We start from the raw sequence: 14190 nt of genomic DNA on the forward strand, positions 1-14190 counted from the left end.
TCAGGCCTGAAGCAAGTCTGTACTTTCCTGTTTCCTTAAAATAAGCTCAGGGGGGCACACTGGGGGGGCGGGGCTTGAAAGAGACCTGCTATTAGTTTTCCTTAAGACATCCAGAAATGTAAGCATTTATAAAGCCTCCATTATGCTCTAAGCATAACAGAAGCACTGTGACGGGTGTTAGTGTATTCTATTAACACATTTCCTTTGTAAAGTTCTCACCCCTCCTGCTATCACAATAGGCGCTAAGAGTTATTAGAGCCATGACCCAGGCAGGAGAAACAAGTCAGGGGCTCTTCGGCCCAACGCTAATGACCACAGCCCAAATTAATCTTCCAGTGCATGCTTCCAGACGCTGTGATGGAGAGATCACCCTTCCTGTCCCCGACGGCCCTGCTAGATGTAGCTGGCTGTCTCTCTGAGGTTTCCTCTGTGGTAGCTCTGGCCGTGACAGCCCTCAGGGGTTCTGGTTGGCAGGAGCCAATCCTAGCTTGGAACCCAGGCCTTCCAGCTCCCAACCACTGGAGTCTTTCCTCTTGCCTTGATGCCCTCAGAACATAATCTTTCAGGCTCAGGGAACATACCAATAAACAAGATAAGCCCGGTTGGCTCAGGGAGCCTACGTTCTAGGAGGGGGATGAGGTAGGTGTCAACAACGAGCGAACAAGACCTTTCTTATTCAGGGCCTTCCATGATGCTGGAAGGCGGTCTGGGGCGGGGCATCTGATTCCTGACCCCTCTCAGCTACTGACCAGCCCTGAACCTTGGGTAAGTGACTTCATCTCCCACTCTGTACGACGGTTTTGATCACAGACCTTGTCTCTGGAGTTTCTGCAATATTGACAGGACGTAATGCACATGAACGCTAGGCCAGCGGCTCCTAAACTTGTCTGCACATTACACAGCTTCCAAAACTGTACCTTACCTCCAGAGACTGATTCAGTTGGCCTGGGGCGTGGCCTGGGCTTTGAAATTTTCAAAGATCCCCAGGAGATGCTGAAGTGCAGACAAGTTTGGGGAGGCACGGCGCTGTGCATTGCGTAACCGCTCGATAAAAGACAACTAACAGAAAAGCCCGTTTTACAGATTAAGAGACCAAGGCCCGGCAGGGAAGACCTCAAAGCGACCTTCCCGAGGCTGTACGTCCCGGGCCCGAGTTCGGATCTTGCCCACCTGGTCTCTCGCAGGCGGCCAGGTGGGGTCCGGGCTCTTCCTCCCCCGCACACCTACTCGGGGGCAGGGGCGCCCATCGATGCGCTCCGCTGCTCGGCTCCCCACGCCTGGTCGCTGCCCGCGCGTGCCCCTTCCCCCTCCCGGGCGCTTCCCACTTCCAAGATGGCCGCGGGTGGAGCCGACCAGGTAAGGAAGCCCCTGATGGGTGTTCACGGGGGGTCTGCGGGCATGAAAATCCCCTCAGGCCTCCCCACAGGCTCCTCTTGCCCTTCGGGAGAGAAAAGGTCCGGCAACGCCGCTCCGCAGCCCGTGGCGGGAGGGCGAGCGGGCCGGAGGAGGGGCAGCGGGACGAGCGTCGAGCTCGAGGAGCGGCGGCAGCCCGGCTGGGCGCGGCAGCCCGGGCGGAAGAGCAGCCTGCGCAGGCAGGGGGCGGGGCGGGGCGAGGGCGCGCGGGGCGGGGCGAGGGCGCGCGGGGCGGGGCGAGGGCGCGCGGGGCGGGGCGAGGGCGCGCGGGGCGGGGCGAGGGCGCGCGGGGCGGGGCGAGGGCGCGCGGGGCGGGGCGAGGGCGCGCGGGGCGGGGCGAGGGCGCGCGGGGCGGGGCGAGGGCGCGCGGGGCGGGGCGAGGGCGCGCGGGGCGGGGCGAGGGCGCGCGCTGCTGTTGGCTGCGGGCAGCTCGCGGGCACCTGCCGGCCCGGCCCGCCGCCTGCAGCGCCGGGTGTCCTCGCCGCGCAAGTTGCGGGTCCCGCAGGGCCTGGGCTGCGGGCCCGCTGGCCCCGGGGATGGCGTCGGAGCCGCGCTAACTCCGGTACTGAGGGCCTCCGGCGAGGGCCGGGCCGCGAGGGAGGGAGGGCGCCGGGGCGCGCGGGGCCGCTGCCACCTGCTGCAGCGTCGGCCGGAGCGTGGAGGCGGCCTGAGGCGGGGCGGAGCTGGCCGCGCGGGTTCGGGTCCTGCCTGCGCGCCCCCTCGACGCGCGGCCGCCGCTTCCTCCCGCGCTGGGGGAGCGCGTGGGGCACGGGGAGCATCGCGGGGCCCGGGGGCGCTCGGCTCGCCCGCTCCTCGGTGAGACGCGCGCCCCGACCCGCTCCTTTCCCGGAACTTGACGAAAAGTTTTCCCCCTCAGACGCGCGGGGCTCCCGGGCCGGGAGAGGAGCCGGCTCGGCGCTCCCCGACCCATAAGAGCCCCCACGGCGTCGGGGCCACAGAACACCGGGATCCCGCCACTTCGGAGCCCCCCAGCCGCCGGGACCCCCTCCACCTCAGGGCCCCCGACCCCTGCGACCCCCGGCACTTTGCAGTCCCCGACTCGCCGGAGCCCCTCTCCCCACACCTCGGAGCCTCCGACCGCCCGGAACCCCCTCCACCTCTGGGTCCACCTGGCAGCTCCCGACCCCCTTGCTTCTCAGATCCCTGTTCTGGGGCCGCAGACGCCCCCTTCTCTTGGGACCGCCTACTCCCCAGGCCGGGGACTCCCTTTTGCCTCAGGGGCCCCCGTACCTGGACTACAGCCCCCTCAGCCTCGGGGACCCGCGCCTCGGGATGCATCCCAGCGGGAGGCTGAGGGGCAGGAGCTGTATGGGGACAGAGAGCTGCCCCGAGGAAGGAGCGGCGGGGGGCGGCGGCTCAGAGCTGGGGGCCTGCGGCCGCCGGGAAGGCTCCTCTTCACGAGGCCGCAGCGCCGGCCGGCGGACCCCAGACCCCGCGCCTGCGCAGCGGGCCACAGGCAGCCGCGTGCGTTTCAAAGTTGGACAGGCGCCATCTGCTCCAACTTGGATGTGGAAGTGGAAGCTTGGCTTTGGGAAGTTCTGTGGGCAGGAGGCTCCTGGGCACGGACTCACGCCCTTCGTTTACGGGGGAGGGCGGTGTCTTAGGGCCCGTGTCTGCAGGCTGTTGGCACCTCGCCGTTGTCTTGGCTACCTTTGTAGAGGATGGGTGGCTGCTGGGCACTGTTAGGAGCTGTGCATGGACCAGACCAGACCTTACAGCAGTCCCTTCCTCTTGCCCGGTTTATCTGGCCAGTACCAACCTGTGTCTCAGGTTTGGATAGGGCTTCTTCCCAACTGCTTGGCCCCTGTCCCACCTGGGTTGCTCCGCCCTCCCACCCCCCAACCAAGGCTGTCTTACTACTGTCTTGGTGGTGGTATGTTTGACCCCTTGAGACTGTGGGCTTCACCTGATTAACAGCCCTTGTGAGAAGCTGGCATGTTCTTGGGGCTCAGGGTTATTGAGTGAATGCACCCTTTGGGCCGCATCGAGGGCGGTCAGGTAACCGGTTCAGGGTCACCCAGCTGGAGAGGGGCAGGGATGACATTCACACTGAGGCAGGTCAGGGGGCCAGGCTCCGCTCATCTCAGTGTCCTTCACGGCCCCAGCAGGTCCTGGCAGGTCCCTGCTTAGCACTTTGCGTGGCGCCGAGGTGGGCTTGCTCCATGCTCGCAAGACTGTTTACAGCCTGCCCCCAGCCCACCCTCTCATGCTCCGAATCAGGGCTGCCTCACCTGGCCTCCGCGGGTCCCTGCAGTTCCCCTCAAGCACCTCTCTCTACTTCTCCACCCCTCCACCCCTCCGCCCTTCCACTTCTCCATCTCTCCCTCCCACTGCCCTACTTCCCTCTGTCCAGCGGGTGAGTTCCTGCCCGTCCTACCTCCACTTCCCCTTGCTTGTGCTCTGCTGAAGGCCTCTCAACAGAGAGGACACAGCTTATCAGAGCAACATGCTTAAGAATCTGTCTTCCCTGTTGGTCAGAGCTTCTGACCGTCACGTCCTCACCCTCAGCACAGAGGATGCCTGCCCAGCATGGCGTGGGTGCTCGCGGAGCTTTGAGACCTTGGAGAAGATTTGTCATCACACCAGACATTTATACCTAATATGTAAGAGAGGATTTTAGGAAAATGGGTACGTCTTGTCAGTGTTTGCTGTAGGGAGGGTATAAAGTTTCTAGGGTCTGGGTTTAGAATTCTAGATTGTCAAGTTGCAAGGACCTCGGGTAGCTTGGCTGGGCTAGTCACCTCATTTGACAGATGGGGAAGCTGAGGCCCAGCGCTCGGTCAGTGCCGCAGCGGAGGTGCGAGGAGAGATGCTGGTGACAGGGCGAAGCCGTACAGTGAGGCTGTGCAGACTGGCTGTGTCTGGGCTTGCTTATGCAAATGAGTTGCTAAAATAGGGGGCCTGAGCTGGCTGGCCGTGTCGGGTGCCCGGGGAAGAGCGATGCCAGCGAGCATCTTCCAAGGCACGATTCTAAAGGCTTTATGTAGGTTTCTTCCCCCGATCTTGTCAACTGCCTAATGAAATAGGGTCTATTATTGTCCCCCTCTTACTACGTGGAAATTGAGGCACAGAGAAGTTAAACTAGTCCAAGGTCCAACAACTGCTAGGCGGAGGAGCCAGGATTTGAACTTACGTGGTCTACCTCCAGAACCTGCATTATTTTTTCGCCTTGTGTATTTTAGTTTTAAAACTTTTCTATTGAAGTCTAACATACATACAGAGAAGTCTAAATATTGTTGTATTTAACTTATCGATGATCACAAAGTTTAGGGTCTGTACTCTTAAGCCCAACAGCAAGCCATGTTTGGCCTTTGATGTCAGACCCGGTTTGAATCCTGTTTCTCTTGCTGTGTGACCTTGGGTGTGTCACTCAGCTTCTCTGACTCTCATAGTTTCTTGGGTGTACTTGGCAGGCTTGTGATGATTAGAGCATGTGATAGCTCCTGGTATGTTTGGTGTTTGGTAAGTTTTCAGTAAATTATTTGACTTATTAATAATTAAGATTATAAATTGTGTTGGCTTTGTTAAGTGGACTATCTTCCGAACCTGTGAGTTGCCTTCCGGTCACTTTACAGGTACTTATGATGATTAGTTTTGGTAAATATATGAAGCTGAAACATTTGGGGGTAGAGGGGAAACCTCCCCTGTGCACTGAAAGTCCTTAATTTAAAATGTCCCACCTGTGCCTTTTAAACATCACCACCTTTGGGCGGTGTAAGTTAAATATCTGTTCCTTAGGGTTGGGAAGGAGCCTCTGGGGACCCTCAGCAGTTTAACGCCAGTTTCTGCCTGGTTTGCTGATGGACGGAAACTTACTGAACTACATCGCGTTGAGTTCCAGGTGCCTCAAAGTTGCCGTGCACCGTCCAGAGGAATATATTGGGCTTCTAGGAAATTCTTTTTTAGGATTGTTTTTATCCTAAAGAATAACTCTTTAAAAAAAACAAACTACTTTTCTAGTTGACTTTCCTATTCTGTGGTTTTTTTTTTTTGGCTGTGCCGCGTAGCATGCGGGGTCTTAGTTCCCTGACCAGGGATCAACCCCACCCCCTCCCCTGGCAGTGGAAGCATGGAGTCTTAACCACTGGACCGCCAGGGAAGTCCCGACTTTCCCTTTCTATGTAATGCACATTAGTCCATTATTTTAGGCCGCTTGTGCAGCAGTGGAAAGAGTAAGCACCTTAGTGTAGGCTCCAGGTCAGCCCCAGCAGGACCCCTTCAGTCTGCGTTCCATCTGCGCCTCGGTCTTGTCTGTGAGCTGGTGATGACAGTGTCCTCAGCTCTGGGGGTTGCTGGGGAGGTTACATAGGTCATAGATGGTGGGTGTGGACACCGAACACAGTGCCTACCGTGCAGCGTGCACCGGTGAGCAGAGGCAGCTGCTTGTGTTAACTGTTAATGCCGAGGCGCCTGAGATGCAGAACGTCCTATGCCTTTCTTTCCACTGCTTGAATTAAAAAGAGAAAGAGACTCACAGTGGTTGGTGCTTGTGACCCCTCTACACAAATGTCTGATTGTCATGGGAGATGTCTCACAGGTCAGTGGGTTCTCCTTTTTGTTTGGTCTAGGCTTGAGGTGAAGGCCTGAGAGAGCCACTCCTGTGGCGAGTCTGGCGGTCCCGCCAGCTTCCTCACCAGGAAGCGTGAAGGACCCCTGAGAGGCCTTCTGGAGGGTGACGCAGGTGTTGGAGAGAGAAGACTCAGGTGGGACCCTCCCTGCAAGACCTTGGGCAGGTTGCTGCCTCTGGCTCAGCCCAGCGTTGTTCCCACCTGTGAGATCCTCCTCTTTCACGGGAGGGATAAGGATTTGAGGAGGTGCTTGATGTCTGCATTAGGGCTGTAAGTAGCAAAGCTTACCAAGGGGCTTTGGGGTCACAGACTTGGGCTCGGGCCCCAGCTGCTGCCACGTGCAAGTGGAGACCTGGGCAAGCTGTGTGCTTCGGCTTCCTCCTCTGTGCGGTGGGGGTAGTACCCGGCGCAGAGGGCTTCGGCTTCCTCCTCTGTGCGGTGGGGGTAGTACCCGGCGCAGAGGGCTGCTGAGGGCCCTGGCACAGAATGGCATGTTAAGAGCTTAGAACGGTGCCTGGTCCTCATGAAATTGTAGTTTTATGGTGGTGCTCCGGTGTAGTCAGGACTTGCAGACCGAGTTCCTGCCCTCTGGAAACTTTGGATCTGTGACAGATGGGCCCTCAGGCCATGGCTGATAGAAAGGGGCCGTGTGCGCCTGACTCTTAAGCGGCAGGGTACGGTGAGCAGCGGCAGGCCTGGGTTGACAGGAGGCTTGGCAGCGAAGATGAGCGCACCCTCCGTGGAGGATCAGGGAGAGTGGCGCTGTCCCCGTGCTGATGGGGGTGCGAGGGGGCCGCTCTCCTCCGCGGTGTCCAGAGGGGAGAGCTGGGACGAGGGAGGCTGTGTATAGCATGCGCCCCGTGGGCAGGAAGGAGCCACGGGAGAGGAGAGGAGTGCAGAGGATGTCTGCATGGACGGGCAGAGCTGTCCCTCCCTGAAGCCACCAGTGAGTGGAGTTTTCTTCCCCTGGGACCCTAACTAAATCATTTAGTTTTGGTTTCATAAACTGTTTCTTTCATTTATGAAGACTTGGTCAAGACTTAGTCCCATTACTTTTTAAGGAGGAGAAAATTAAATTGTTGCTTCAAGATGGACTTGTTTTCCAAAGCCTTATTCAGAGTCACTGGCAGAGCTGCTCTCCACTCTCTGACTCGTATTAAACTAAAGACGGGCCCCTGGGAGTGAAGGTTGTTTCAGTCTCTTGGGCACTTTTCCTCTTTGCTTCCTGCAGAACTCAGTTTTGTGGCAGGTAAGTAAAATTCAGGTGGCCTTGCTGCCTGGAATAAAAAGTCTTCGTCTTACCTGTGCGTTATGTCTTGTGTGTTTCTCTCCTCCGGACGGTGACGGCTGCTCATCATCAGACTTGGATCTGGTGCCGGGCTGTGCCCGGGTGACTCTGAGAGCCCAGGTCGCATGCTGTGGCAGCCACTGTGCAGGGGGTCGTGTGAGACTTTGGGAAACAACTGCAGAGGGAAATTTCGTTTTACTTTCCTGAGCCGTCAAGTGTTGACAGTGTTGGTCGCCGTCTAGTCTAGCAGCGGATATGGCGCACAGGGCGGTCACCGCTCACTTGCTGGGTCTGCCGTCTGCACGCACGGCTGGGAGCGCGATGGATTTTCTTCCTCTTCTGTGACCTCCCCTGCTCACCTTGTTCTTGAAACACAACCCAGCTCTCAACAGATGTTTCTTGGATGGATTGCCCCTGAAACCTGCCCACAACTAGAATGTAGTTGTTAGTAATAATTAATTCAGCAAATAGAATTTTTTTTTTTTTGGCTGCACTGCGTGGCATGTGGGATCTTAGTTCCCCCACCAGGAATCGAACTTATGCCCCCTGCAGTGGAAGCGTGGAGTCTTGACCACTGGACCGCCAGGGGAGTCCCGCAAATAGATTTTTTAATCCTTAACCATGCTAGGCATTTGACCAGGCAGTGGTATCCAGAAACTGTTAGCATGTGCCCGCCTGAAGCTTAGTCAGGAGCCAGGAGAGAGAGACACGGAAACTGCTGTAGGTGGGGTGTGGCCACAAGGAGCTCAGGAGAAAGGAGGGCCTGCAGCCTCCTGGGGGAGTTGAGAAAGGCTTCTCAGGGGAGGTGCTGTGTCTCCTTGTGGCACACGCTCCCAGATCCCCAGGGGCGCTGATGGCAGAGCTGGGGAGAGTACCTGCGGCAGTGGCGCAGGACGGCTGGGTGCTGAGAGAGGTGAGGGTGACGGCATGAGGCTGGTGTGGCTGGCAGGGACGGATCCAGAGGGCCCTGGGCCGGCTTGGGGAATTTAGGCTTACTCTGTCTTTAGAGAACGTGTGATTTGGAGGCAGGCCATCCGCAGCTGGTCTCCTGGCTGGCTTCCAGAGTCCACCCTGCAGCCTCTCTTGGAAGCACCCCCTTTGTGCAGCCTCCCCCGGCAGGGCCCCGTCGGAAGGCAGGTGCTCTGGCATGTGGCTTCTGGTTTTATGGCACTGGTAGCACCAGGTGAAAGGGCTTGAGGACAGTTGGCCTTGGCCCTTGCGGAGTTTGGTCTTAGAATATGGTGCAAGGGGAAGTACTTTTTCCCTTTTAGGTTTATTTCTCTGAAGGCTGTTCTCTGAGTCTGTTCCTCAAGTTTAAGGAACTTAAGCTGGGCTTGGAGCCATCGGGGGCCCCAAAGGTCCCTCAGCTTCTCCCTAGAAGAGGCCCTCGGGCTTCTCTCTGTGGCCCCAAGGCAGAGGAGAGAAGACGGAGGACGAGGCCACCACCAAGCGGCTTGGGACTCTGTCCGACCTTGTTTCTTTCTTCCCTGTGCTTCCATCTTGGCGACTCAGAGGAGAAGGGGTCCTTGGGTTCACATCACACACTTGTTCCATGTTGCTGCCTATTCTAGTGTCAAAATTTCAGTTTAAATTCATGGGTTTTTTTTCAGGTACTTAGGCTCTTTGTGTGGCTGGAGTGGAGGAAATTCACGTTTATCGGGCACCTACCGTGTGTCAGGTACAGGTGTGCCGGTGCTTCACCACACCTCATTTCACTTAACCTTAGCCAGCCTGTGAGGTGTATGGTATCGCCCCCTTTTACTCCTGGGGAGGAGGGAAGTTGAGGCTCAGAAAAGTTGAGCATCTCGCCAGCTAGTAAGTGGCAGGGCCAGAATTTCAGCTGGGGCTGTCGGAGGGTCTCGGCTCTGCTTACTGTGAGTTTTTCCTCTTGTGTTTATGGCTTTTTGCCAGTTTGACCTGTTGGTGTGTTGATGGTATTTGGATAATTCTCATTACCTTTGGCGTTGCCAAAGATTAGCTCTTAACTATGTGCTAAAAATGTTTCTTACTGGATTTTCCTCTTAATTAAAAAAAAAAAGTAGAACTTTCAAATTGGTATACAGCTTTATCTTCCTGTGTCTTCCCGTCGTGAATCCTGTTGTTTCACATCATGGTTTGGTTCGGGAGTTTTCCCAGCGCAGGGTTCCAGAGACAGTTTGCTGTGGCCTTGCCTGGGAGGAACTCCTGGCTGGGGACTCAGGGTAGGGGCCACAGCCCAGGAAATTCAGGGCAGTGTGAACTGCAAAACAGTTAAGACAGGTTCCCACGTGGTGAGGTGAATGCCCAGATCCTTTCCGAGGATGAACTGAGTTTTTGCTCTGTAGGTTAGGGAAGCACTTTATTTTGTGCAATACCTTTATAATCTCATTTTTGTATTAAGCTGTCATTTTGCTTGTAGTTTTGTTTTGGTGTAGTTCTACCTTCCAAGAAAAATTGATAACCAATTAGTACGACACCATGATTAAATAATCCTTCTTTACTCACTGGGTCATATTTCAAGTTTTTATTCATAGTTTAGTCTATTTCTTTCTTTCTTTCTTTCTTTTTTTTTTTTTTTGCGGTACGCGGGCCCCTCACTGCTGCGGCCTCTCCCGCTGCGGAGCACAGGCTCCAGACGCGCAGGCTCAGCGGCCATGGCCCACGGGCCCAGACGCTCCGCGGCATGTGGGATCTTCCCGGACCGGGGCACGAACCCGTGTCCCCTGCATCGGCAGGCGGACTCTCAACCACTGCGCCACCAGGGAAGCCCAGTTCAGTCTATTTCTGAATTCCGCAATTGAATTCATTCCTTCTTATTTCTGTTTTTGCTCCAGTGCTGTACTGTGTGACTGGTTCCTTCCATGTCTGGGAGGGGGGGAGATTACCCCTCCCCCGTTTTCTGCTTTTAATGAATTTGCTTTGGCCGTGTTGACAGTGAGAGGCAGACCAGGCTTCCTGAAGGGGAGCGGGAAGCTCATTGCAAAAGCTAAAATAACACCCGAAAGGGGGTGGTTATCAGTGTTACTGCCAGGCTTCAGACCTTCAGCTGTTTGCTGTTGTATGACAGCAGCTGCTAACAGTGCCTGCGGTGGGGGGCGCCTGCTGAATGCCTTTCTCACGGCACTTTATTTAATTCTCCCAAGGCAATCTAGTGGAGTTGGGATTAGAACCCGGGAAGGACTGAGCCCAAAGTTCCCTTCTTTATGTGGTTTCTGTTCGATGGATCAAATTTAAAGGCACCACCAGGTTTCTTTAGTTTTTGATGTTTTAAAAGGACAGGAGAAGGTAATGTAACAAACCCCAGGGTTCTCAGAGCACAGGGGACTGTGCTGTCCAGGCTGATGCGCCTCCTACCCCAGTCTTAGGCCAGAGAACCATAGGCAGGGCCTGTGTGTTTACTGCAGGTTCATGGCCTTTATTTTTTCCTTTATTGATCATCCGTCTTCACTGAGCCAGCCTTCTGACCTGGGTTTTTATAACCCCAAACTACACCATTCATCCACTACTATGGCTTATTTTGGGGTCAGTCCTATAGATCCCAGCTCTGCGGCTAAATAACAATGTGATCCTGGACCCATTTCTTTTTTTTTTTCTTTTTGGTTGCCTTGGGTCTTTGTTGCTGCGCGCGGGCATTCTCTAGTTGCGGCGAGCGGGGGCTACTCTTTGTTGTGGTGCATGGGCTTCTCATTGCGGTGGCTTCTCTTGTTGCGGAGCACGGGCTCTAGGGCGCAGGCTCAGTAGTTGTGGCTCACGGGCTCTAGGGCGCAGGCTCAGTAGTTGTGGCGCATGGGCTTAGTTGCTCCGCGGCATGTGGGATCTTCCCGGACCAGGGCTCGAACCCGTGTCCCTTGCATTGGCAGGCAGATTCTTAACCACTGTGCCACCAGGGAAGTCCCATGGACCCGTTTCTTGACCTGAGCCTCAGTTTCTTCCATGGTAAAGGGGATGATATGCCCCGCCTTGTAGACCTGAGTAAGGTGACTAAAACATTGTGGAGACCCGTGGCTAACTTGAATGTGTTTGGGGTCATCTCACTGCACATGGCATACACAGTTCATCTTCTTTTCTGTCATGAGGAAGGCGTCTCGATTTCGGTGCTGTCTCAGAACAAGTTGAACCTTGACTTATGTATGGGTTATGAATTCACATACTTTTGACAGAGGTATCCTGTTTATCATTTAAAAAAACATGGAAAACAAAACCCCTTCTCTCTGTCCGGCACAGCCCTCACACTCCCAGTGCTGTCCTGAGGATCACAGATGTGACTGGGGGCAGTGATGGGGATGATAAAGATGGTTATTTTATGTATTTTTACCCTAGATGTATCCTTTGTTTGAATTATCTTCCTGTTGTTTTATATCATGATAATATATGTTAAAACTCTAGCTTCTGGCCCTGAATTAAAACTTGTGTATGTAGGGCTTGTTTCAAGGATTCCTCTTTTAAAAGGGGTGTCAGAACATTTGAACGTGCGTCAGAGGAATTGCATCTTTGGCTTTTATATTCACTGTCCTGATTTCCGTTTTGGTGTTTTTTCTAGTTTTTCCGTGGACCAAGATGACTGATGGAAACCTTTCCACCACTACAAATGGCGTAGCCTTGGTGGGCATTCTGGATGGTCGACCAGGAAACCACGTTCAGAACCTGCAACCCCTGAATCTCAAGGCACCCAGATCCCTCTCGTTGCCTGAGTACGGGCCCAAGCTGAAACTTGGTGCTTTAGAAGATCGGCACAGCCTTCAGTCGGTGGACTCAGGCATCCCTACCCTAGAGATCGGCAACCCGGAACCTGTCCCCTGCAGCGTGGTCCACGTGAAGAGGAAACAGTCCGAGTCGGAGATCATCCCTGAGCGAGCCTGCCAGAGCGCGTGCCCACTGCCTTCCTACGCGCCACCAGCTCCCACCAGTGCTGAGCGGGAACAGAGTGTGCGGAAGTCCTCCACGTTTCCCAGGACAGGCTATGACTCAGTGAAGCTCTACAGCCCCACCTCCAAAACCCTGAACCGCAGTGACAATGTCTCAGTCTGCAGCGTGTCCAGTCTCGGCACAGAGCTGTCAACCACGCTGTCCGTCAGCAATGAGGACATCTTGGACCTCGTGGTCACGAGCAGCTCCAGTGCCATCGTGACCCTGGAGAATGACGATGACCCACAGTTTACTGATGTCACCTTGAGCTCCATCAAGGAAACCCGTGACCTACGCCAGCAGGACTGTGTTGATGAAACTGAGGAGGGGAGGAAATTGAAAATATTGGGACCATTTAGTAACTTCTTTACAAGGTAATGCCGTCTTTATCTCTCTAGAAGAGCCAGGTTATTCAGTTCAGACCAGTTGCGTTGTTGTTCTTGTCTGCAGTGTGTCCTGTGTTTCCTGCCCACAGAGCAGACACTGTCATACAGATAATTATGCCGTTTCCAGTAGCCCAGAGTCCTGTGGACTTGTGCGGAGGACTGGTGATTCTGCTGTTCGATTCCTCACTGCTGGCTGTCACTTCTGTGTCCCTGTCACTCGCACAGTCTCTTGTCACTTCCTGGCCTCTGACCTGCTGTGGCTGAGGCTGACCTGTAAGTGGCCACTGTTACCAAATCAGCAGCCTTTGTCAGCTTTAGCCTCCGAAGGGCCCTTTATGCTGATAACTTGAGTTTCTTGGGCCAAGCAGAGGGTGCTGGCGAGGGTGATAAAGGACTTAGTAACTCCAGCCTCCGCTGGTACAACCCAGGGCAGGTATTTCTGGGTGCCCCTGGACGCGCGCCCCGTGCTCCTGCCTGGCTGTGCTCTTTTGTTCGTGTTCTGGCCCTGGGCCTGCTTCTGAGATGTGTGCTGTCACTGCACTGCAGCCGCACACGTTCCCACCTGTGTTAGGACCAGGCCATCCACCCCACTCCCCGCGGTGCCCTGTCCCCAGGCGCCGAACCGGGATGCTGGCATCCCTGTGTCTCACCTTAAGCCCCGTGCAGCCCTTCCTACAGCCTCTTTTTTGTGCCCTCGTGTTTCCATTCAACAAGTGTTTTGTGTTTGCGTCCTGGGCTCTGCCCTTGACAGGCAATATGGGAGTAATTCGGTCGTGACCTTGGGTGGGCTTGTGGGCTGGGGGTGGTGGAAGTGGACATATCAGTCAGTCACATAGGCAAACGTGAACTCCCAAACTGTGCAGTGCCACAGGGAAGGGCCGAGGGCCCTGGAGACTGTGTGCAGAAGGGCCGTCTGGTCCCCAGCAGCTCTCTGGAGGGCCTGGGCCCAGGGCCTGGCAGGTAGGAACGCCGCCGTGGTCCACCTGGCTGCCCCTGTCTGTGCCCGTAGCGGAGCCCGTGTTGGACACTTGGCGGTACGGGTGTCCCTTCGAGGTGGTGGACGTGCTGGCTTGAATCAGCTGGGGCTTCTGCGGCTGTGGGCGCGCACGTCCACTTACGGCTGCCTCGGCTCACGCATCGTCTGACGGTGGGGTCGTCTTGGATGAGCCGAGACCAGTCCTGAGTGAGAAGCTCTCCGATGGCGGCTGTGGTTTTATGGGGCACCTCTTCTCTCTGATGCACCCGCAGACAGGTATTGTGCTACTCCCAGGAGAATTCCTGGCCCCAGAACTCAGTGACTTCACGGTTGCCTTCAGTGGGAGAAACCCAAGAACCATGGGGGAGACCCACGATCCTCACTGAGGCCATAGCCCTAAAACAGTGCTGCTGCAGATCAGATCTGTGTGGCTGAACTGTTCCCTTTGCTCAGATCAGTGTCTTCAACTTTGCCTGTTGATGAATACCGCCTGGGTGCCTGTTAAATACGGCTCTTCAGGCTCCATCCCAGAACTCCAGAATCAGAATCTCAGGGGAAGGGCTTTGGAGACAGGTTTTTAGAATCATCTGAGGTTCTTGGCAAATTTGGGAAACCTTGCTCGAAAATGGGGGTGGCTGGGAGGCAGCATAGAGG

General features: G+C 55.6%; 1 protein-coding gene across 6 annotated transcripts in view; it reads left to right on the forward strand.

Annotated features, from left to right (window-relative positions):
* Positions 1-1233: 1233 nt before the first annotated feature.
* Positions 1234-14190, forward strand: part of TBC1D14 (TBC1 domain family member 14) — a 101527-nt gene continuing 88570 nt past the window's right edge. For 3 of the 6 annotated variants that reach the window (XM_060148759.1, XM_060148760.1, XM_060148761.1), the window contains exon 1: positions 11810-12548. In XM_060148759.1, the coding sequence (XP_060004742.1) occupies positions 11827-12548 (722 nt within the window). In that variant the 5' untranslated portion in view covers positions 11810-11826. Of the gene's footprint in view, positions 1357-1827; positions 1976-11809; positions 12549-14190 lie in introns of those variants that run through there. The other 3 variants (XM_060148762.1, XM_060148763.1, XM_060148758.1) reach the window with 2 other exon arrangements.

The sequence above is a fragment of the Lagenorhynchus albirostris genome, chromosome 4, assembly GCF_949774975.1.
Source record: "Lagenorhynchus albirostris chromosome 4, mLagAlb1.1, whole genome shotgun sequence".
In the NCBI taxonomy this organism is placed as follows: domain Eukaryota; kingdom Metazoa; phylum Chordata; class Mammalia; order Artiodactyla; family Delphinidae; genus Lagenorhynchus; species Lagenorhynchus albirostris.